Raw genomic sequence first — 25,505 nt, forward strand, 5'->3', positions numbered from 1 at the left:
GGCACAGAGACCAAGAAATCGACGCACTCCCTTCTTGTCGACGGGCTGAGGGAAGTTCGCGATGGCGGTGGTCGTCTGAGGATCTGGATGAACATAAGAGCGGCTGATGACGTTTCGCAGGAAGAGTAGCGCCATGTACGAGGAACGACATTTTTCCGGCCTAAAGTTGAGCGCGCATGTATTAATGGCCTGTAACACTGTCTAAAACCGCCAACAGGGATCGTCAAAATTAGCGGCAACAATGACGACGTCGTCTAATTAGACCAGTCAGGAATACCACTTTAGGCTTTCCAGCCCTGCGTCCATCCCGCGCTGCACTATTTGCAGTTGACACTGACCCTAAATTCGCGCAACATTGATGTGTATTTGAAGTTCACACTGACTTTCGACATCTTTGGGGGCACTTGACCGGTTTTTGTGTGTCGGGGGGGGGGGGGGGGGGTGAGTAGAAGGGAAGGTGTCGGTGGCGTTTTATCCCTGCAAAAATGCATGCACGACAGATGCTTTGTCTAGTAGTTTAAAACGAACACCAGCTGGCCTACTGTAGGCTAGTGTTTTGTGATACCTAGAACTTCTCACTATTATTGGCTAATTTTGGCTAAATGCTGGATAGTGTTCTCAGCAAGACGGCAGCAAACCGTGCGATATAAAAGGCGTGTTTGTAAAGCCTCCGGAGTCTGTGACCGTGGCGCAGTGGATAGCGTGCCCGGCATCTGTTGCGGACCGAGCGGTCGTGGGTTCCATGCCCGTTGACGGAACCTTTTTTTTTTTTGCCATCTGACTGTAAAATTTTTTCGACACTGAAGTCTTGGTGGGCCCCGGCATAAAACACTTTCGTGTTAATAAGTGCAAAAAGCACGTTGCGCGACGAAGGGCGAATGATGAATCAGACTTACTTGCAGAGTGACGGCTCCTGTGGCATCAGCGTTGGCGCTAATGTGCATGAACGGGTGAATGGACAGATCACGTACGATCATGCCGGTGATCTCCTCCAGGTCCGGCTCCGGTCCTGCTTCCGCTGTGCTGCTTGAGGCCAATGGCCACCGCTCCAGGTAGAGGTGCCGGAACACGTTTCGCAGTGGACCGAAGCCCTTCAGGTCGATAGAGTCTGCGCAGAGGTTTCACCAAGACATGCATTTCACTGAACGTCTACGTCCATGACGTTTCTATGCGGAGCCATTGCCAGAAGAGGCACTGGAAGTCGTTGGCGCCAATATATTTCGCGCAATGGTTCAAGAAATCTTGAAAATACTTGTTGGCATTTCTTGGAGCAAAACGTTTTAATGGTGCTTGTACCTTGGTATGATAAACCTGAATATCACCTAATAAACAATTATATCGGGCAAGTTGGTATGGATCCATCATGGTAGGAAGCGCACAACTCTTACAATACACGAAAGACGAGCGAGGACACGAAAGACACAAGCGCTTACCTTCAACTAAGCGTTTATTGCCTGTTTGTTGTTACCTGTCCCGCGCTGAAAGAAAAGAAGGGTTGCAAGATTAAGCATCGTAATGACTATGTTGAGTGTGCTCAGTCAGTTGTGTATAGAATTCCCCTGTCTTGTGGTCGCGCATACGTCGGTCAGACTGAAAGATGTATTAATGAGAGGGTAAAAGAACATCACAATAAAGTGCAAGAAGCCACAGATGGTTACTTGGCTATTCATTGCCAAGTGTAAGAGTTGTTGGAGAGTGTGGTTGCGTGCCGTATTTTGACAACACATGCGTTTTATATCGTGACAGAGATTTGTTAACCCGTTTGATTGTTGAAGCGGCTGAAATTACACGTGATGACTTTGAGTCTGTAAGCGCATCATCTATCTCGCTCACGCGGAAAGAACTTTGTTTTTTGGATGGTGTGGTTGATAATAATGGATAACTATTGTATGGCACGACACGTGGGTTTTGGTGGATTGTTCTTCGTTCCTGTTTCTTTCCCCCCCCCCCCCTCCCCATATATTCTGACGTTTTTCAATAAACGCTTAGTTGAAGTTAAGCGCTTGTGTCTTTCGTGTCCTCGCTCGTCTTTCGTGTCTTGTAAGAGTTGTGCGCTTCCTACCAAGCTGAATATCACGCCATCTGCCGATCACGCTATTAACCAGCGATGCATTGCGCGGATCGCTGCAACTCGAAACTCCGGCGCGGCGTCGAGGCGTTTGGGCCCATGCGTTTCTGGCGCTTTAAAACACATCAAGCGTCTAAACACATTAGCTCACAAGAATTTCCAGATAGTGTTTCTGGGGCCGTACGAGACGATCGCGAAAGACGCCAGCGTCACCTCGCGTGTCTGAAGTGTTGAATAACCGCATCCAACTACTTGCCCGTGAGATCATCGTTGCACTGGCTGTTGGTGAATCCGAACGTCTGACATCACAAGAATGAGCGCACTGCACGAGCGCAGCGCGACCGAACTGTGGCGTCGTCGAATGCACTGGCTTCTGAGTAATTAATGGCTATGCTTGGGAATATCCTCTTGAAATGTACGATTTGAAAGCGTTTTTAATGTTTCATGTGGAATTGTCTAAAGCGCAGTATAATTTTTTTAAGATTATACGGCTGTGTGAAATGTACTTTTGTTGAGAGTTTAAAGTAGCTTCCTCAGAGAGTTCAGCTGTGGTGTGTTGCCGCAGCGACATCTCCTGAACACCTCAACAACTTGCCCGTGCGCAATAAACCACGCGAGAAGCGCACGGGTTGTTGTGGCTGGCACGCTCAAACGAGTAACGTAGCCAGAAATTTTTTGCCGATTGTCGGAGAGGGGGGGCGGGGGGTTCGACAATACTTCATGCCTGTTCGTGCGTGCGTTTGTATGTGTGCGTGTATACGTACACAAGCAAGATTTAAAATTTTCGGAGAGGGTTCGAATCCCCACCCGCAGGCTACGCTCCTGGCTCAATCTACAAAAAGCACGCGCTCGCAAAATAACAATCACTGAAACAACATCAAGGTAATGTTCGCTGAAAATTCAGCGTAAGAAAATACTGCTCACATGACCAACGGACCAATAGTCCTTCTATCAATGAAATACCAGACTTTGCCACCAGCCAACGGTGAAAAGGCGTGTTCGTTCCTTCCAGACACGTCAAGAGCACCGTAGAGCGGCGTGATGCAAAATCGACGTCACCGGAAATACTGGAGAGTGCCCTCAATTCTCTGAAGTTGCTCAATAGCCAATCAACGCGCAATACCGGCGATAATTGGGCGATATCGCCTTTCAGGATTTTCAGGATCACCTCAGAATACGGCCCCTGTATACGACCCGCAAGGAGCAGAGTTGCGCATAACGTTTCGGACGCCGCTCGCACTGGTATTCGCCGAGCTCTATCACGTGGTTCTATCACGTAGTTTCGACTACCCGCGTGGGTAGTCGAAATGTGAGTACCTTGTGCTATGCGAGTCTGACTGCCGTGTAATTTGTTCCCTTTCGTTGTTTTGCATATTCTACCAATGTCATTGCTTCACAGAATGTTACTGTTGTGTCAGTGCGTGTGTGTGAGTGCAGCGCAGTGCGGGTGAAAGTGCGCGCGCGTGACTGGACAGACGTCATCACTATCGCGATTACTGCCCTTATAAAGGCAGCCAACTTATGTTCTCAGTCACTCTTTCTTTTGACCGGTTTCTGTTAATAAACCCTTGTTACTGTGTAAGCAAAAGGTGTTGCGCCATGTCTGCTGAGGTCACAACAGTGGCGACGAGGGTGGGACCGCTGTCGAACTGAAGCACCGCTACCGGCAGCACTACAGAACCTCGGTGGAAGACGGCGGCATGGCTGCACATGGGCGGTTCGAACCGTTCGTCGAAGATGGGGACGAAGACTTCGAGTCGTACGTCGAGCGCTTCGAACACTACCTCCAAGCCACACAGGTGAGCGCTGAGCTGAGGGTTTCCGTATTTGTAACGGCCATGGGAAAGAAGGCATATCAAACGCTGAAGCACCTGCTTGCCCCAGAAAAACCGGATAACAAGGATTACCAAGACCTCGTGAAGGTTCTCAAAGCTCACTACGCTCCGAAAAGAATGGTAGTCGCGGAACGGTTCCGGTTTAACCGCAGAGCACAGCAAGAAAATGAGCCCGTGGCAGCATTTGCGATTGAATTGAAAAGGCTCGCCACGTCGTGCGAATTCGGTGATTTCCTAGACGAAGCTTTGCGAGACCGTTTTGTCGCGGGATTAAGAGACCAGGTGACGCAAGCAGAACTGTTGAAAAGGAGCAAACTGTCGTTTGTGGACGCGTGCGAAGTCGCAAAGAGTATCGAGCTGGCCTGCGCAGAGATAAAGGTAATACAGCCGAACTTGTCTGAGGAAACAGAAATTAACACGGTAAAACGGCACGCTCAAGGCGAAAGGTTGGAATCAAAAGCCTATCGGAAAACAGCGGCAACAAGTACATTGGCAAGGCCGGAACACAACGCAGAAAACTGTTTCCGATGTGGACAGAACCACGCCGCCAGTGCATGCCCATTCCGAAAGTACCGGTGCCGTGCTTGTCATCGACTGGGACACCTTGCTAGGTGTTGCCAAACGTCAAGGTCGATACAAAGTCTGGAAGACAGCACCGATGATACGGAAGCACACAGTGCCGGTGACGTACTGCTGCATAATATCTTTTCTTGTGACGATAGCAGTCATAGCTACACGGTGACCGTTAAAGTGGCCGGAAGAAATGTGCAAATGCAAATCGATACGGGGGCGTCTGTTTCTATCGTGCCAGAAAGTGCTTATAAGAAATATTGGTCTGATTTGCCTCTGACACCATGCACCTTGCGGTTGAAAACGTATGGAGGTGTTTCGCTAAAAGTTCTAGGTCAGTGTAAAGTGTTTGTTGAGCATCACGGCCAGAAAGCAAATCTACCACTTGTGGTGGTACGAACAACACAAAAATGCGAAACGTTGCTGCTCGGTCGAGATTGGTTGGAGGCGTTAAAACTAGACTGGATGAGCGTGTGCGGTATCAGTCTTGATAAAGCGGCGACACTGATCGAAAAGTTTGCGGAAGTGTTTGAGCCAGCACTGGGATTAATCAGTGGCATTCCGGTCAAGTTGATCTTGAAAGACGGCACGGTACCGGTTTTCTGCAAGGCGCGGACGGTGGCTTTCGCTTTGCGAGACGCCGTTGCACAAGAGTTGCAGTCCTTGGTGGAAAGCGGAGTGCTAGTCCCCATTCAGCAGAGCGACTGGGCAACGCCCCTGGTAGCAGTTCCGAAACCAAATGGCAAGGTCCGCATGTGCGGTGATTACAAAGTGACTGTGAATCCTCGCCTGCGGACTGACCATTACCCCCTACCCGTAATGGAAGACATCTTCGTAACCTTGCATGGATGTAAATACTTTACGGTATTGGATCTTTCTACAGCTTATCAGCAACTACAGCTAGACCAGGCTTCGCAGTCACTTGTCACAGTAAACACGCACATGGGACTGTTCAAGTACACGCGACTGCCGTACGGAATTACCAGTGCCCCAGCAATATTTCAAGCGGTCATGGATGAAGTGCTCAAGGGCTTGGATAGAGTGTCCTGCTATCTCGATGACGTCATTATAGCGGGGAAAACACTGGAAGAGTGCTACAAGAAAGTGGAATGCGTACTAGCAAGGTTCAAGGATCGAGGAATCAAACTGCGAAAAGAAAAGTGCAAGTTTTTTGAAAGATCGGTAACTTATCTGGGTCATGTTATTGACGAAAGAGGGGTCAGGCCTTCTAACGAGAAGCTGCGCGCAATTAAGGAAGCGCCAACACCTAAAAACAGGCAAGAGCTCCGATCCTATCTCGGGCTGTTAAATTTTTACGGCAAGTTTGTGCCAAACATGTCGACACAGTTAAAGGCACTGTATGATCTCGTGAGTGAGAAAGCAAAATGGGAGTGGACGGCTGAAACAGAGCGATGTTTTCGGATGACGAAAGAATGGCTGACGCAGAATTCCGTACTGTCTTTCTATGACCCAACAAAGGAACTTGGCCTCGTCTGCGACGCATCGGCTTACGGTGTTGGTGCGATACTTTTCCATAAGATAGGCTCAGAAGAAAAGCCTATAGCATTTGCATCCAAAACACTGAGCAAGGCGGAACAAGGCTACGCCCACATCGAAAAAGAGGCACTGGCGGTTGTGTTCGGGGTACGCAAGTTCCACAAGTATTTGTTCGGCAGAAAATTTTCAATATACTCAGACCACCAACCATTGCTTGGCATATTTGGACATAACAAGCCGGTCCCTGCTATGTCAGCGGCACGCGTGCAGCGTTGGGCCTTATTACTGGCAGCATACAACTACCAGTGGGTATACCGCAAAGCAAGTGATATCGCAAACGCGGACGCATTGTCAAGGTTGCCGCTTCCAGAGCAGGGGGAGGAACCGGAGGAAGTGCACTTCTTTTCGGTGTTTGATGAAGTTCCGCTGTCCGCGAGGCAGATCAGGATTGAAACGCGGAAAGACAAAGTGCTCTCTAAGGTCCTGTTATTCACAACAAACGGGTGGCCATCAAATGTGGCAGACGAGGCGTTGATGGCATATTTTAGGCGACGCAGTGAACTTTCGGTGGAACAGGAGTGTGTAACGTGGGGAAACCGGGTGATTGTGCCAGTGTCCTTGCGACAAAACGTTCTGTCAATGCTGCATGAAGGGCACCCAGGCATGACACGAATGAAAATGTTATCGCGAAGCCATGTATGGTGGCCCGGATTAACTCAAGACATTGAGCAAACAGTGACTGCCTGCGTCACGTGTCAGCTGACTCAAAATTCAGCATCTAGAGTTCCGCTGTTATCTTGGGGATGGCCGGCACGCAGATGGCAGCGAGTACATCTCGACTTCGCATATCGTGATCAACAGTGGTTTGTGTTGGTGGACGCTCATTCGAAGTGGCTGGAAGTTTTTGCTATGAACTCAACAAACAGTGAAAAGACGGTGGAAAAGCTGCGCAGTGTGTTTGCTGCCTATGGTTTACCGGAAGAAATAGTCACGGACAATGGTCCCCAGTTCACTTCGGCCTGCTTTGAGACCTTTTTGAAACGTAATGGAATCCGCCATACAAAGACCCCTCCGTACCATCCTGCCTCGAATGGCACTGCTGAGCGTTGCGTGCAAACGTTAAAGCGACACCTTCTCAAACAAGTCTTAGAGGAAAAACAATATGGCGAACCACGGTCACTCCAGCATCGTATTGACCAATTCCTCTTCACGTACAGGAATACGCCGACCGGAACAACAGGAGAAACACCTGCCCAGCTATTCCTATCATGGAAGCCTCGGACACGGCTCAGTCTTCTGCACCCCGATCTTGAACAACGAATGCAAGAAAAGTTGGAAAGGAGGAAGGATACCGCAAACCAAACCCGAGGAAAATGGCGAGAATTTGTGGCAGGACAGCCGGTATTTGTGAATGGCTTAAGGCCGGTTGAGGAAACATGGCTGGCAGCAATCGTGCTCAAGCGCGTGAGTACATCCACCTATTTGGTACGTACGGGGAGTGAAGAGCGGTATGTTCATGCAGACAACCTACGACCTCGCAGTTTACCGGAGAAGTCGACGCCTAATATTCGGCCGATGGAGTCCTACGATGAACCAGACACAGCACCCTTAGTGACACCGACACGGACTCCAGAAGGGAGGGACGCAGGCGCCGGGGACCTCACACCAGTGTTAGCACCAGACATGGTCCTGCCAAACTCCAGCCAACAGCATGGGCCTACTTCGCCCATCCAGTCGCCACCAGAACCATCCGGAACAGCCTCTCCACAAGGCCACTCTCCGCCTCCGTTGCGTCGCAGCAATCGAGAGAGACGACCCCCAGATCGCTACGTCCCGTAGCGCCCTGTTAACTCTCGCATAAAGGGGAAGGAGTGTTGTGTCAGTGCGCGTGCGTCAGTGCGTGTGTGTGAGTGCAGCGCAGTGCGGGTGAAAGTGCGCGCGCGTGACTGGACAGACGTCATCACTATCGCGATTACTGCCCTTATAAAAGGCAGCCAACTTATGTTCTCGGTCACTCTTTCTTTTGACCGGTTTCTGTTAATAAACCCTTGTTACTGTGTAAGCAAAAGGTGGCGCCATGTCTGCTGAGGTCACAACAGTTACCTCATGTATTTCTTTTTTCTTTCTCTTCCTAATGTGCTACGCTATTCAATACTTCGAGCTTGTGCTGTGTTGCTGCGTTGTGTATTTATGCCCCACTCCTGCCTAAGGCCTTCATAGAAAGCCGGAAGTATGTAAATAAATAAATAAATAAATAAATAAATAAATAAATAAAATGCGTCAAATGTTCAACTGCGCCGCTGCGAAGCAAGCTTTACGGTTGTAATGCCATCTTATGGTTTCCATCGGTGCCATCGACATTGCAATTGGCGAATCCTCGACAGTGTGTTTCAGCTTACATTGCGAGCTTAAAGGGGCCCTGTAACACTTTTTCCGCATGGTCATAGAGCGCTGCCGATAAATAGTCGAAGCTCCCGAGAACACGTGAGCCAAACATGATAGCGCAGCCCGCGGCCGGGAATTTACAATCAATTAAGCTGCATAGTTACCGTGGCCTGCGCGGTATGCCGCCACGTGTCCGCGATCACACTGAAGCCGCGCGTTCGAAGAAAAAAGAAGGAAATTGCTCAAGGTTTCCACGCGCGCTCACGAAGGAGCGCATCTTCTTGTCCGCTTGTCACCCCCTCTATGCGTAGCTTTTAGCACGCTCGCTGGTACGAGAGGAGAGAGAAAGCGCTTGAAGCGTGCGACAAATCCTTGTAACTCCGCTCGTGCTTGACGGATTATAAAAATTTTTGCGGCATGTGATCCTCGAGGCGTCATGCGCTAATAGAGATACTATTCCATTATAACTTAGAAACTATAACTCAGCGTCGTAGAGCCCCTTTAACGGTTTTCGCGTTCAGAAGAACGCCACGTTTCGCGAAGTGCGCTTGGACAGAACGGAACACGAATGGTGATGGCTCGTGTCCACCACGCAGTACTCATTGAATCTTTGCGTGCATACGTGGCGGTTGGGGAAGCAGGGTGGAGGGGGGAGGGCGACGTTGAAATCATAGCGCGACAAGAAGGCAGACACGATACGCGTCTCCGTTCTATTCGGGCCACAGTTCGAGTGACTCAACGCGGTGGTTGTCGGCCGCCTACGACAGCTTCCGCTAGAGCGCGTGCAGCAGCGCATCGTATTAAAGTCACTGGAACCGCAACGGCATTCATAGATAGATAGATAGATACTACGTTCAAACTCGCAGAAGTTCGCTAAGAAATGATTCGCAGTTAATAAATGCCGACAGCCGAGCGCGTAAATGCCGCGAAGTTCGCATTTCTTCATCAGGTTAGTACCCGTGCGTGCGCGTGTAGGCAAGTGAAAACTGCCGCTATTTCTTTCCTAATCATTTAGCGAACAACGGTATGCTTCATTCGGGGCTGCAAAAGCGCACGCAATGCTTAAAACATGCGTTACTCCGCGTGAAATCAACGCCGCGCCGCCGCAGCTTCGGCCGCGCTGGACCAAATATGGCGGCGGGCAGGACGGTCGCGGTACTTTTCCCGTTCCAGTGACTTTACATCGTATAAGGGCGCTTTAGGAAGCCTCAATGCCAGCGTTCCTTCATACAGGGTGGTGACAGCCTCCACTATTTGACCCAATATGGTCGCGTTGCGCTCAATGGGTGTCACTGCAGTGAACTAGAACGATAGGCGTATACAACTTAAGAAGCCCGGCGTGGACCCGCCCAGATGGCCAAAGCGGCATCCGATCGCCTAGAGAAATTGCCGGAGATCAACGGAGAACATTGCCGAGTGCTCATGCACTCGGCAATGTTCTCCGAAGGCTAGGCCAACAGCCGTCCGGTTCATGACGTCAGTCGGGAGTGCGCGCCCGTTGGTGTTGGCTTGTGTGCATCCGCCTTTGAGGAGGAAATGCCGCGGACTTCTAAAGTTGCATCCGGTTCACTGTAAGTGTCACCACCCTATGCGAGGGAACGCTGTCATCGAGGCGTCCCAGGGTGCTTCGACGCGTGCGCCCTCCATAGAATGTAGCCACTCTTCGAGGGTGATGCCTTCGTACCGCCATTCTCTTGCCTGCATCCCGCATCTCTCGGCGGTGGCCTCTTAGAGCGGTAAGACGCTGTGAGCCTGATTATGGCAGCCGCGCGTAGCAGATGTCCTCACCCTCAATCGCAGGGTGAGGACATGCACCTTACCGCACCTTACCGTGTATACTCGCACGGTACCTGTGTATACTCGTGTATACTCGCACGGTACAAGCACCTTACCGTGTATACTCGAGGACAACTTTCCTTAGCAATGAAAGGAAATCTGCGGGGGCGGAGCCTCTACACATGTACTCCTACGAAATCACATGTACTCCTACGGGAAAGGTGTTTCAGCTCCACTAACGTGAAACCTATGGAGGGGCGAAGCATGCAGTGTGCGCCGACGTTTCCCACAGCAAAATCACTGCTAATGGACAATGAGAGAGAAGAAAGATTAGACACACAGACCCGCAGTCCCCTTTCAGTTAACGTGCACGCTGCGAATCTTTATTGTTCAACTACGCACAAGCTAAATCTGCCACCGGCACTACATTGCAGGTCAAGATCGAGAAAAACATGAACCAGGGGGCGCTGCTGCGCCTTTCTGAAAAGCGTCCCCTTTTTCGGAAATCTCGTTATGCGGTCGCGCACGGCACTCCGCCGCCGGTTTGTTTACAGACGATTTTCCGCAGCTGGTTTGTTCAATCAAAACTAGATGGCGCCACCGCACCATGGCCGTCTTCATGGCCATCCCCCTGCCGTGGCCTTTGGCAGCGCTGCTCAATATGTCTCCATCCGCGTCGCGTCGTCTGCTCGGCGTTCCCATAACGTCTGCGCGCACGCGAGTAAACGCGAGCAGACGGCAGCGCCGGAAAAGTAAACATGGCGGCACCTGTGGATTCAGTTTCCTTCCGCCTCGAATTTGTCACGTCGTCGTCCTGCGCTGTGTGGCCCGTATGTTGAAAACCTACGCATTTATTTGATTTATATTCGCGTCCTGAAGCTTCGAGAGCAATATACTCGTCGGTATTTTGCAGTGTTTCCAAGATTCATTCTCATATTGTCAGAGACAAGGCTTAGCAGGCATGTCTAAATAAACACAGCTGATCGCAATTATACAGACAAAGCATACCTGACGCTTTTAAATGCGAATGCATTCCTTAGTCGGGGCATGTCAGGCGTCTGTCGGTGTCCGCGCGCAGGGAGGTGTTATCTCTCCGCCCTCACTCCCTTTCCCATAGCAAGAGCTGCGGGCGCGCGCGCTTATCCTCGCCCTTAGCAACCGGAGCAGGTGGTGCGGGCGGAGTAGCGGAGAGTGAGTGGAGAGGAGGAGCGCGCTCTGGCGTGTGAGGGCGCTCGCATCGCGGGAGCTCGGCGGTGCTCCCGCGTGTGTGGAGGGAGTGTAGGAGAGGGTAGGTGCAGTGCTTCGCTGCTCCTTCTCTCGCCGTTCGCTCTCTCTCCTCCCTGCGTCCCACTCTCCCGTCCGCTCGCTCGCACGTATATGGGTCATTCCACGCCAGCTGTCCCAGCCTTGGCGCTCGACCATCTGCGATTTGAATGAAAAAAATCGAGGACTATCTATTCAAAGCCAGAAGCCTTCCGCCAAAATATTTTTGCCAAAAAATTTTTTTTCAGTGCCGCAAACCCTATGTCAGGTTTTTCAGAAAGCTCGAAACTATGGCTCGGAAAATGCGTTTTCAAAAAATCTTTTCTTCATATATTAGGCTAGGACAAATTTTTCCCTGCACAACGATCGTAGGCTTCTCACTTAAAATAAGTTTCACGAACGTTTACGCTTTCGTGGGTTTTTCATGCGGCCTTAAATATAGACAATATGACCCATAATTGGGATTTTTTCATAGAAAGGCGACATTCAGTGAAATGTAATGTTTTGATTTAACTGATTGCCAGGAAGTTTTACTGTAGCCCAAAAATAGTTTCAGACGTATATGACGTGAAATGGTATGTAGAGCTGGCGACAAACTTGCAAGAAAGTTCATTTTCGCACATGTTTAGTCGTAAATTTAACATTGAGGTGCTCCTAGTAAAATTATGCTAAATAGCGCATTTACTAGCAACATTAGTTGTCTACTGACTGAGAAAGTTTTATCAAATTACTTTCTGTTTTAAGGAAGAAAAAAATTTTGAAAGTTGTGTTCTTCCGATGTCTATTTTTGCTCGTGTTTTCTCTTCGCAGAAACGCGCCCAGCGGTTAGTACAACCCGTGCTTATTTGAATGCTTTACAAGCGAGTATTGGCCTGAGTAAAAGAGAAATACGAACTCCGCTAGAGTGAATTTAACCACATGCAGCTGTCCATTGAAGGCCGGCATAGTGAGTTTACGCAACAGCGGGAAGTGACACCGATGCGTGCAACGCTCCGTTGCCTGCTCAAAGGTTTAAAAGGGGGAAGAACACTACGATTAAGGAAAAATTCAATTGCTGTAATATGAAACGCATGTTGTACTTTTGCACCAATTCACGGTTCCTGGTCAAACATCATCACTTATATACATGGGCGTGCGCACAGGGGGGGGGGGGGGGGGCAGGGGGGCAGCCGCCCCGCCCCCCCTAATCACGTAAGAGGACGGGCGCAAATTCTGCCCCGTACATTGACCCCCTTGTCACCTAAGAGGGAAGCGGGGCGCAAAATCTGCCTCGTACATTCACTTAGTGGTGGGGGGGGGGGGTGCGCTGCGATGAACCTTCGCCCCCCCTCCTTATGGGGAACCCTGGGCACGCCTATGCTTATATACGATTGTGTTCGTCACAAGTGCAACTGATCTGCTTTGTTAAAGCAACTCTGTTCCTTTTGCCACTTTTAAACCTTTGCGCAGGCAACGGAGCGTTGCACGCATCGGTGTCACTTCCCGCTGTTGCGTAAGCTCACTATAAGCTCATAGTAAGCTCATAGTTTCGAGCTTTCCGAAAAGATACATGCTTTGCAACCTTTAAATAACCACCTTCTGACTTTGAAAAAATCCGTAAAACAGGTGGTGGATGCTCGAGCCAACGTTTCGACAAGTGGACTTGTCTTCTTCAAGGCTGGAACTGATTTCCTTAGCTATCGTGTGTATATCCTTCGTGCCCTCTCCAAAAGAGGGGAGAAGGGGTGGGGGGGGAGAGGCCACCGCGACGATTGGGTGAGTCATAAGGAACGGAAAAAAAAAAAAAAAAAAGAGGGGGGGGGGAGGACGGGAGGGTGTACGTTTCACTGAATGATTGTCAATGGACGCACGTGGCATTTTAACAATAGTAGGTACGAAAGCTCAGAAGAAGGGATTAACTCTCATTCGTTTTCGTTGTGTATGTACCATATCGAATCGATTCGAGAGCCCCCTTAGACACGTTAATGCCTGCTGGCTGGAGTGTATTGAACTTGTGAATAAGGTATGACTCTGTATATTTTCTGTCTCTTGGGGACCGGAAGTTTGACTGAAGTATGTAAAGTTTGAGATCTTCGAAGTTGTGACCTGCTACATTAAAATGCTGTGCCACTGCTTTGGGTAACTTTTTCGCTGTGTCCGCGCGATGCCCGTTTAATCTAACATTAACAGGTTGTCCCGTTTCGCCAATGTACCGTTTTTGACAATATGAACATTCGATCATGTAGATAACGTTTGAACTAGTGCAGGTGAAACTAGATTTTATATGATGGACGTAATCACTTCCGGTGCTTTTAACTATAACGTCATCTTGAAGGTGCTTACAAGTCTTACATCTTGGACGAGAACACGGTGTTATGTGGGCAGTAGAATGAGGGTTTACTTTTGCGTGCACTAACATGTCCTTAAAAATTTTATTGCGGCGATACACGACCTTTGGTACTCCGGGAAACGCTTTTCTAAGGCGCTCGTTGCTTGCCAGTATTGGGTAATACTTACGGAGGATATTATTTATGTTTGGTAGCGCATTTGAGTATTTGGTTATAAATGCTGGCGGCTAGTTAGGCTGTGCTACGGGGGCCCTTTGAGCTAGTGATGATTTCCTATCTAGTTGACAGGCTTCGTTGAAGACCTTGTTTAGAGCATCATGCGGGTAATTTCTTTTAACTAATGTTTCCTTTAGGTTGCTTAAGTGGTGAACGTAGTCGTTGTCATCGCTACAGATCCTTCTTATACGCCGCGCCTGTCCTACAAATATCCCTTGTTTGCAGTGTCGCGGGTGATGACTAGTGTAATCTAGGTATTGCTGGCTGTCTGTTGGTTTTCTGTAAAGCGTCGTCTTTAATTTTCCTGCTTCAATAGATACCGTCGTGTCTAGGAAGTTAATTTCACTGGGGGAATGGTGCATGGTGAATTTAATACTAGAGTGAAACTTGTTACAGTGGTCAATGAATGCGTTTAGTGTACTTACGCCATGTTCCCATATGATAAATATGTCGTCTATGTAACGGAGGTAGGTGGAAGGCTTCACTGGACATGACTCCAACAGCTCCGATTCTAAGTGTCCCATAAAAATGTTGGCGTATGTTGGCGCAAAAGGGGTTCCCATGCTAGTGCCGAAAGTTTGCAGGTAGTAGGACGAATCAAATTCAAAATAATTTAGCGTCAGGACTAGTTTAAGTAACGATAGGTAAACTTCAGCATTATGTGCTTGCTTGCTTTCTATGAGTGATTTTGAGACCGCTTCAATCCCTTCATCGATAGGTATATTCGTATACAAGGAGCAGACATCTAATGTTACCAGAATGGCCTGATCCGAGAGTGTTTGTGTTTCGTTAATAGAATCTATTATTCGAAGGAAATGAGGTGTATCTTGAACAAAAGACGGTAGGTTAGATGGTATTTTAGATAAATGATGATTTAGAAATGTTGATAGCGACTCAGTAGGTGTATTGTTGTTAGATACTATAGGCCTGCCCGGGATTTGCGCGATAAGCAGTTCATCTATGGACACCTTATGGATCTTCGGAAGAAGGTAGAAGCGGCCTGCTTGCTTGTTTTAGGCATCAGGAAGCGGTGCTCAGAGTGTGTGATTAATTCCCTAGCTAGAAAATCCGTGATCGTATGTTGTATGCTATTACTATATTCTTGAGTCGGGTCCGTGGCTAATTTTCGATAGTGCGTATTGTTGCTGAGTTGTCTGATAGCTTCGTTTTTATATTTTTCTATAGGCCAGATTACTATACTACCTCCTTTATCCGCTGGTTTTATCACAATGTCTTTTCTGTTTGAAAGTTGTTTCAAGACCTCCTGTTCTGCGTAAGTTAAGTTCTTCGGCTTTCGACTCCGTTTAGCTGTGCTCAGAATTTCCCTTGAGACTAGTTTTATATATTGATCTAACTCTTGGCATTGTTCTGCATCTGGTGTCCAAGTGCTTGGCGGACGCAAACAGTCATTGCTTACGTCTTCCGTATCCGCCTTATCAAAAAAGAATTCCTTGATGCGCAAACGTACCCTACCGCCTAAACTATTAGCGAAATGGAACAGCATTCTAGAAAGCGCGTCTTTGTCATTAATAGGTATTTTAAAAGAACATTGCGGAAATCAACTTGCTTTAATCACCAACCAACTTAATAGCGTTAACTTATCTGAAGAGGAAACTGAAGAACTTGCCCAGTTTGTAGAACGTAGACAAGATAAATTGCTGATCAAGGAAAAGCGCAAAGAAAATCATGCTACGAACTCTGCCCTCAATAATTCGATGAACACGGTAGAAAGCCCCGCATTCCCAGCCCAACACCCAGAACGCCGCAGCGAAGTGGTAGACATATCACAAAGCTTAAGTCCAGTCGATATAGATCTGCTCAAGCGCGGCCTTACATTTTGTCCGACAAACAATGCAGTAAACGAGTACGAGCTCCACAAAGATATAACTGAGTTTTCAAGACGTTTGCGCATCAAGGAATTCTTTTTTGATAAGGCGGATACGGAAGACGTAACCAATGACTGTTTGCGTCCGCCAAGCACTTGGACACCAGATGCAGAACAATGCCAAGAGTTAGATCAATATATAAAACTAGTCTCAAGGGAAATTCTGAGCACAGCTAAACGGAGTCGAAAGCCGAAGAACTTAACTTACGCAGAACAGGAGGTCTTGAAACAACTTTCAAACAGAAAAGACATTGTGATAAAACCAGCGGATAAAGGAGGTAGTATAGTAATCTGGCCTATAGAAAAATATAAAAACGAAGCTATCAGACAACTCAGCAACAATACGCACTATCGAAAATTAGCCACGGACCCGACTCAAGAATATAGTAATAGCATACAACATACGATCACGGATTTTCTAGCTAGGGAATTAATCACACACTCTGAGCACCGCTTCCTGATGCCTAAAAACAAGCAAGCAGGCCGCTTCTACCTTCTTCCGAAGATCCATAAGGTGTCCATAGATGAACTGCTTATCGCGCAAATCCCGGGCAGGCCTATAGTATCTAACAACAATACACCTACTGAGTCGCTATCAACATTTCTAAATCATCATTTATCTAAAATACCATCTAACCTACCGTCTTTTGTTCAAGATACACCTCATTTCCTTCGAATAATAGATTCTATTAACGAAACACAAACACTCTCGGATCAGGCCATTCTGGTAACATTAGATGTCTGCTCCTTGTATACGAATATACCTATCGATGAAGGGATTGAAGCGGTCTCAAAATCACTCATAGAAAGCAAGCAAGCACATAATGCTGAAGTTTACCTATCGTTACTTAAACTAGTCCTGACGCTAAATTATTTTGAATTTGATTCGTCCTACTACCTGCAAACTTTCGGCACTAGCATGGGAACCCCTTTTGCGCCAACATACGCCAACATTTTTATGGGACACTTAGAATCGGAGCTGTTGGAGTCATGTCCAGTGAAGCCTTCCACCTACCTCCGTTACATAGACGACATATTTATCATATGGGAACATGGCGTAAGTACACTAAACGCATTCATTGACCACTGTAACAAGTTTCACTCTAGTATTAAATTCACCATGCACCATTCCCCCAGTGAAATTAACTTCCTAGACACGACGGTATCTATTGAAGCAGGAAAATTAAAGACGACGCTTTACAGAAAACCAACAGACAGCCAGCAATACCTAGATTACACTAGTCATCACCCGCGACACTGCAAACAAGGGATATTTGTAGGACAGGCGCGGCGTATAAGAAGGATCTGTAGCGATGACAACGACTACGTTCACCACTTAAGCAACCTAAAGGAAACATTAGTTAAAAGAAATTACCCGCATGATGCTCTAAACAAGGTCTTCAACGAAGCCTGTCAACTAGATAGGAAATCATCACTAGCTCAAAGGGCCCCCGTAGCACAGCCTAACTAGCCGCCAGCATTTATAACCAAATACTCAAATGCGCTACCAAACATAAATAATATCCTCCGTAAGTATTACCCAATACTGGCAAGCAACGAGCGCCTTAGAAAAGCGTTTCCCGGAGTACCAAAGGTCGTGTATCGCCGCAATAAAATTTTAAGGACATGTTAGTGCACGCAAAAGTAAACCCTCATTCTACTGCCCACATAACACCGTGTTCTCGTCCAAGATGTAAGACTTGTAAGCACCTTCAAGATGACGTTATAGTTAAAAGCACCGGAAGTGATTACGTCCATCATATAAAATCTAGTTTCACCTGCACTAGTTCAAACGTTATCTACATGATCGAATGTTCATATTGTCAAAAACGGTACATTGGCGAAACGGGACAACCTGTTAATGTTAGATTAAACGGGCATCGCGCGGACACAGCGAAAAAGTTACCCAAAGCAGTGGCACAGCATTTTAATGTAGCAGGTCACAACTTCGAAGATCTCAAACTTACATACTTCAGTCAAACTTCCGGTCCCCAAGAGACAGAAAATATACAGAGTCATACCTTATTCACAAGTTCAATACACTCCAGCCAGCAGGCATTAACGTGTCTAAGGGGGCTCTCGAATCGATTCGATATGGTACATACACAACGAAAACGAATGAGAGTTAATCCCTTCTTCTGAGCTTTCGTACCTACTATTGTTAAAATGCCACGTGCGTCCATTGACAATCATTCAGTGAAACGTACACCCTCCCGTCCTCCCCCCCCCCTCTTTTTTTTTTTTTTTTCCGTTCCTTATGACTCACCCAATCGTCGCGGTGGCCTCTCCCCCCCCACCCCTTCTCCCCTCTTTTGGAGAGGGCACGAAGGATATACACACGATAGCTAAGGAAATCAGTTCCAGCCTTGAAGAAGACAAGTCCACTTGTCGAAACGTTGGCTCGAGCATCCACCACCTGTTTTACGGATTTTTTCATCGCTGCTTCCATCTTCCACTTCCTGCCGTTTTTTGGATCACCTTCTGACTTTGTGCGATTTTCTAGCCGCGTTCGCGCAGCAGGTTTTATACGTCTGTGAAGTTGATATCCTCATAAAAAGAGAGTGCAAGCATGACGCGAGAGCCGAAAAAACGAGGCGAGCAGTTCATCTTGCTTCACAGTGGTTAAAGCTCAGCTAGCTGCCTCGCGTCTTAATCAGCGGGTGATTCTCCAGTGGCACGGAGGACTTCACTCTAACCTTCTCAGGAAACTGTGCCATGGCCGCATAATTTCTTTTTTCCGCTCGCCGCGAACGTTTGTTCACGAAAGTACACGGCTGCTACTGTAAGCATACCATATCAAAACAGCAAGCATATGATTCGTAGTCCACACCGCAGAGCATCGATAGCGTACACGACTTCATTTCGGAGTGCATGTGGACCATTATTCCTCTTTAACATGACAGAATGAGACTTACCTCGAGGTATACGCCCTACACGGTGTGTAATCGCGACTTCGGAAATGCATTTCGCTTTGAGTCGGGCGTCGTTGTCGTCGATCGTCTGCTCTTCACCGTTAACGTGATTGACGAGCCTTTCTCATTTTATCAAGTTCGCTTTTCGGAAGTGCCAGTCAAGCTTGAAGATCCTTTTGAAGCCGCACTGCAAGCGGTACATTGTGAGGCGCCGCAAGTGCACCGCGAGAGCTCTGCACGTGCACGGAAGCGAGCGGCAGCGCGTTGGAGAGAAGGGAAAACGCGCGTTGCTTGCACCCAGTTTGTATTTTAAGTGCGAAGCATTTCTTAGCGAACTTCTGCGACTTTGAGCGTATCTATCTATCTATCTATCTATCTATCTATCTATCTATCTATCTATCTATCTATCTATCTATCTATCTATCTATCTATCTATCTATCTATCTATCTATCTATCTATCTATCTATCTATCTATCTATCTATCTATCTATCTATCTATCTAGCCGCCTACGACTTTGTGCTCTCCTGGCCGTTTCGTTAATCGGATGTATACCAAAATTGGTGTGTCATAACATGGCCTTATTACGAACATAAATGACAGGTCATATCATGAAAGTCATGACACGCATGTCATGAACAGCATGATTTACATTCCACGGCCTTTGGGCTCTTGCGGCCGTTCCGTTAATTTAATATATACCAAAATTGGTACGGCGTGACAACAGTTCATGACGAACATAATGACAGGTCCTAACATGCAAATCATGACGCGCATGTCGTGTGCAGCATGATTTACATGACATGGTCTCGGGGCGCTCGCGGCCGTTTAAATGAAGGGATACATGCGAAAACTGGTATGACGAGATATTTATGTATGACGAACATAACTGACACGTGGTAACATGAAAATCATGATTTGCATGTCATGTATGACATGATTTACATGCCACGCTCATGACGCACTCGTGCCGTTTCGCTTGCTTGGCATACACCAAAATTGGTATTGCGCGACGCGACTGCATGACGAACGTAAATGAGAGGTGGTAACATGGAAATCATGACATGCAGGTTATGTATGTCATGATTTACATGCCGCGCTCATGGTGCATTCCTGGCCGTTTCGCTAGATTTATATGCACCAAAATTGGTATTGCGCGATGTGACTGTATGAAGAACATGAATAACAGGTGGTAACATGAAAACTATGACATGCATGCCTTGTATGTCATAACTTACATGCCACGCTCATGGTGCATCCGCGGCCGTTTCGATAGCTTGATATACACCAAAACTGGTATTGCGCGATGTGACTGTATGATGAACATTAGTGACAGGTGGTAACATGAAAAACCATAATATGCATGTCATGTATGGCATGATTTACATGCTCTACTCATGGTGCACTCGCGGCCATTTCGCTCCTTTGATATACACCAAAATTGGTATTGCGCGATGTGACTGTATGACGAACACAAATGAGAGGTCTTAACATGCGAATCGTGTTATGCATGTCATGTACGGTATGATTTACATGCCACTGTCACGGTGCGCTTCAGGCCGTTTTGTTAACGTGATATACACCAAAATTGGTATGGCATGACACGAGTGCGTGATGAACATAAGCGACAGGTCATGCATTTATATACCACAATATGCGTTCCATTGGCATGGTGTACACTAGATTGTGCATGCATGCGTGCATGGCAAACATGCGATATATGGTGGACTAGATGCCGTGGCATGAATGATTTCATTTGGCTCAAAGACAAACAAGGTGATGTATGCAGCTCTTTGCTGGGTGCTTCGCATTACATTGATTCCCACAATGCGTGGGATCTGCCGAATTTTTTTATGCCAGAGATGGCGCTGCCTGTCAAGAGCAGCAGCGCCACTAAGCGATGCTTGGGGAGCCTATAATTCCTTCCGACTCACCGGCCCCATCCACACCTCTCAGTGTAAATAGATAAATACAGGTTTTCTACCACCACCACCGTCACGTGAAAATCATGTTGCGGAAGAAGAACCGGGAACAGGTGGCGCTTTGCTCGTCAAGCTCCGGCCAATCAACGGCTGCCGAAATGGACAGTCCGCTCAATGGACAGGGAGAGAATAGCTCCCCTGAAGACACCTTTAGCGTTGAGGTGCATCTTTAGCGTTTGAGATACATGTATGTTAGATACTATCTTAGATACTCTTTCAGTATCTTGTATTTTTATTGCGATATGTCTCGCAAAACGATTACCTGTATCTGTATTTCCGATACATTCAGCAATGTATAATCTATCTTAAGATACAAGATAGTGCTATAGAAACAGCAGCGTGCGATACAATAAACGTCGGCTGAACATCGCTTCTTAAGGTGATACTGCTGCCAGTAATCCATCAGAATAAAGCAAAACAACTGCGAGATTCTTTTATGTTTCCGCCAGAGTGCTATAGCGAGCACAGGCGATTAGGCATACGCGTACCCATTGGTGGAGCAGAGTCACGTGATGGCTCTCGAGCCATCTCGACAAAAACAAGCGCGCGAACGTCTACGCGGAGCCCGCCTTTTGTTTTCTCGATGTTTTATAATTTGTTTTTAGTTGTGTCTGTGTGATGGATGACTTCTTGTTGGTCACAGTATTTATTCCATTAAAATAAAAATTGAAATAAAATTGTATTAACCTAATATTTCCCTTACCTTTTGAAGCGCTTTTGAAGAAAAAAATCACAAACACGGCAAATCACACAAAATATCAGTATTTCAGGAATTTATTGCTGCAAACAAGTTAAAATGAGCACAATGAAAATCGGTACACATTAACTTTGATATTTGCGCTCTCTTTTAAAATAATTTCTGTGGTTTTATCGCGCTCCGTTTAACTCGATAATTCGGCTGAAATGTAAGTGGTTTACCAAAAACGCCGAAGTTTGAAAATAGTTTTATGAAAAAGGCCATCTTTAATTTTTTTAAGATCCCTCTGATTGAAGTCAAGGACATCGGCTACCATTATGCATAAAAAATGTTGCATTATTTTGGTTGCTAAGAAGTTATATAGCGTCAAATGTGACCAAGGGTGCTATGCAGGATGGCCCGAGCTTCTCGGGAACACGAGTTTGCTCCGAGCTCGCACTATGGCGGTCATGATAGGAAGACAGTACGGAGTGCGCGTTTGCAGCGTTGATAAAAACGGCTACAAGAACTAGCATGGCGTAGCAAACGTATGTGCGGCATTTGCGGCGGTTTTCAAGGGAACACCGCGTGCGAACCGTCAGCGCCGCCACTCAGTCAACATTTCAAATACGCAGCGACGTCATCGTGATTGTCGTGCTATCTTTTTGCCCACTGAACATCGCGCCTCCCACAGGCGTGTTCGTGTGCGTTTGTCCTCTTTCGGGCAAGTTCTTTCGTTCCACCTGCAGCATGGAAAGTTCCACTCTCGAAGGCGACAAGGGCGCACACGCAGCACTCTCGTACAGCTGGTTTCACTTCTATAGAATATTACAGATAAATAAATGGACCGGTTACTGCTGCTTACATTGCACGTCTGAAGACTTTTCTGCAGTAACGCATGGGTAGAAACAATGTCACAACATTTCTTGCCGCAAGTGCCACCAGAGGCTCTTGCTTCATGACTGTAAGTGGTACGTCGTGAGCGCGGGGAAATTGAATGCGAGACATTGTAGCCATGTGCTGATATAACCTTTAGTTGTTCGTGCGTGTGTTCATAGTCTGTGCGATTCAGCTCATAGATCAATCGTGCCGCTCGCTGGCGTTGCGGCGTGAGCACTGCTCCTCGGAAAGAGCAAACGCAGTGGGCGGACCCGACCTTCGCCGCGGGTGTCTGTCAATCACACTGATTGACGCGCGAACTCGGTTACAAAGTCGTTGATTCTGAGAAGGCCCCAGTTCAACTCGTGACTGTCATAGTGCCGGTGTGACTGTCAAGCGTTTCATGCGGTGGACGCTAAGCAACAGCTCCTTTGCATATAAAATAATTTGGCCAGCTTGTACAACTTAATTGTGCAAGGCTGGACCAATCAGAGGAACTAGTGATCACGTAACTTCTTCCAGGTTTTTACGTGGCTCGTCTACTCAGTCTGCTCGGTATGTTTCGGAGCGAAGACCTCGTCAGTTCGGTCGGAGTGTTATGGTAGTAATTAGCTAAGTCTTAATTAACATGATATTGAATAGTTCTGTCTGAATTGGCAATATTTCAATTAACACGACAATAATTACCATAATAACGTGAAAGTCTTAATTAGTACGAGGCTAATTAGCATGTCCTAAATAACACGACCCTAATTTGCATGACCCGAGTGAGTGGTTTTAATTAGCGCGCTCCAAATTAGCGTCGTGTTAATGAGCATGGTCTTAACTAGCTCGGTATTAGCTTTATACGGCTTCATTAGCATGGTCTTAGCATGACTTGGCTTAATTAGCTTGCTCATAGTATGTGCAGACCTGATTAGCTAGGTATACCGCCCAGCCGCAGTCAAGTCAGTCAGCTAATCAGTCGAGCGCACGTGCTCGGGGCGCGAGCAGTCGATGAATAGGACGAAGAGGGCGCGTGCCGGCAGAGCAACGGACTAGAATGTACAGGCTGACCATGATGATTATACACGTGGCCTCGGCGATTAGCTCCGGCCAAGGTGTTGTAAGCCGCTCGGCCGGAACTGATCTCAGAGGTCACGGTGCTGGTTATTCTAAAGGATACTTAGTGTAGAAATTAAGCGCTTGAAATTGAATTTAAACAGCCCGTATCTCTAAAAAAATATCGTTAGTAAAAGCTTCTGACACTTTTCTTGCATAGGTGCATTTCTGCACTCAGTGGAACGACAAACAAATGAAAGGCTATGCCTCTGGTTCGAAGACGCCACCCAACTTCGTCGACCACCCTTGACGTGACGCCGCATTCCATCGTAACCAATACAACGCAGCGCGCGCTGAGGGATGGATTTTACGTTTTCTTACTGTTAGCTCGTTCAAAAGGGGGTGTCGCCAGAGCTCGGAAAGATTCCGAGTTTCGCCAAACTCGGGCCATCCCGTGTAGCACCCTAAGTCAGCCTAGTGGCCGCGCCGTTAGTTATATGCTGAAAATCTGATATAAGTTCAAAATATATTGTACGCGACATAATCGCAAAGCTGCAGCTCCACAAGAACTAGGGCGCAGCCAGGTGTCATGGTTCAGCCATCTTTGTCTTGCGATCGGCCGCTTGACAAACTTGCAGCAGCGCCCGCGCGACAGGGGCGTAGCCAAGGGGGGGGGGTTGGGGGGGTTCAAACCCCCCCCGAAATTTTTCAGTTTTGCTTGCGTATATATACACGCACACATACAAACACACGCACGAACATACATAAAGTATGGTTGAACCCCCCCCCGGAAAAAAATTTCTGGCTACGCCCCTGCCGCGCGATGTTGCGGGCGTTCACATTACACGAGTGCCGCTTTGACTGCGGATGAGCTGCGCATGCGCTTCAACTAAGCTCAAAGGATAAACGAGGGAAGGAATGAATCACTGTGAAAGTCAAAGGCTGTTAATTTCCAACCAAAGCTATATTATAGAACGAAAGATCAAAAGCTTTGCGTAAAGCTTGTGTTTCGCATGTTTGTCGACCCCTTTTTTTCTACCGTATATATATATATATATATATATATATATATATATATATATATATATATATATATATATATATATATATATATATATATATATATATATATAGTTAGTGTGGGCGAATGGACCGGTTGCGCCAGTACGGACCGAACTTAGAACTACATAGTTTTACAGGGAAAGCTGTTATGAGATCATTTCACCGGCCGCTTTTGGCGCCGTAGTTGTCCGCCGCCGGTGTCCGTAACCAGTGTCGCTCGAAGTAAGAAAAAAAACAAAATAAGAAAAAATTCCAGGATGGAAGGAGGTTCGAACATGGGCTCTCTCGGTGGGAGTCCAGTATTCAACCTCTGAGCCATGCCGGTACTTGAAACTGCTTTGCAAAAAGGTCCTATACAGGCTTCGTGTCGGGAAGGAACCACATTAGCATATGCAATATAGCGTGGCAGAAGAGTAAAATAAGCAACAAACGTCGCACAACGCGAATTCTGTAACCAGTCGTCACACAATGCGAATTGCGCAACGAGTAGCGCGTTGAATGCTTCCAACCCATTACAAAGGGATCTGCCATAATTCTTCGTCGTCATCAGGCACAGCATCAATAAAGTGCGCATAATGCCTTACATGCGTTAAGCAGGTACCACGGCTCTCTGTAGAATGACGAAAAATGGCACAGTGCCTGCTGCCCTACTTCTCAAAAATTACAATGATTTATAGCGTAGTGGGTTCCTCGCAAGTGCACTTGTATTCGTTGCCAAGCAAGCCCATAAGCGCTTGATCCATTTCCTCGGGGTATCAGTAAAGTTCCCCTCCCCCCCCGTCTCTTTCCCACGTCAACGTATGTTATACAGCATGACGGGAGAGGGAAATAGTGACCGGGCGTCACCCAATGCAAATTAGATAACTGGTGGGCCGTTTAAAGCTTCCAACCCATTACAAAGGGCTGAGCCATAATTCTTCATCGTCATCAGTCGTCGCGTCATCAAAGTGCACATAATGCCTTACAGACGTGTAGCTGGTGCCTCGCTTCTCCGCATGGCTTGGTAGGTGCTTCCCAACTTCACAAAAATTGTGATTTATGGCGTAGTGGGTATCTTTCTAGTGTACTTGTATTGTAGCCCCAAGAGATCTTACAACGGGCTCTAGAAACGCCGCTCTTCCAGCTTTCGCTG

At 47.3% G+C, this 25,505-nt stretch overlaps 2 protein-coding genes across 2 annotated transcripts in view; one reads left to right on the forward strand and one right to left on the reverse strand.

The window, feature by feature from the left end:
• LOC119389152 (neprilysin-1-like) overlaps window positions 1-25,505 on the reverse strand; it is a 47,251-nt gene that overhangs the window by 14,847 nt on the left and 6,899 nt on the right. Inside the window, exon 3 of the mRNA XM_049414991.1 lies at window positions 897-1,108. Coding sequence (XP_049270948.1) covers window positions 897-1,108 — 212 coding nt within the window. The remainder of the gene's footprint in view (window positions 1-896; window positions 1,109-25,505) is intronic.
• Window positions 6,238-8,028, forward strand: LOC125758157 (uncharacterized protein K02A2.6-like). Its single transcript, XM_049414990.1, has 2 exons — window positions 6,238-7,434; window positions 7,512-8,028. The coding sequence occupies exons 1-2, from the start codon at window positions 6,505-6,507 to the stop codon at window positions 7,533-7,535; spliced, it is 954 nt and encodes a 317-aa protein (XP_049270947.1). The 5' UTR covers window positions 6,238-6,504; the 3' UTR covers window positions 7,536-8,028.

Source organism: Rhipicephalus sanguineus, chromosome 4 (genome assembly GCF_013339695.2).
Source record: "Rhipicephalus sanguineus isolate Rsan-2018 chromosome 4, BIME_Rsan_1.4, whole genome shotgun sequence".
Classification (NCBI taxonomy): Eukaryota; Metazoa; Arthropoda; class Arachnida; order Ixodida; family Ixodidae; genus Rhipicephalus; species Rhipicephalus sanguineus.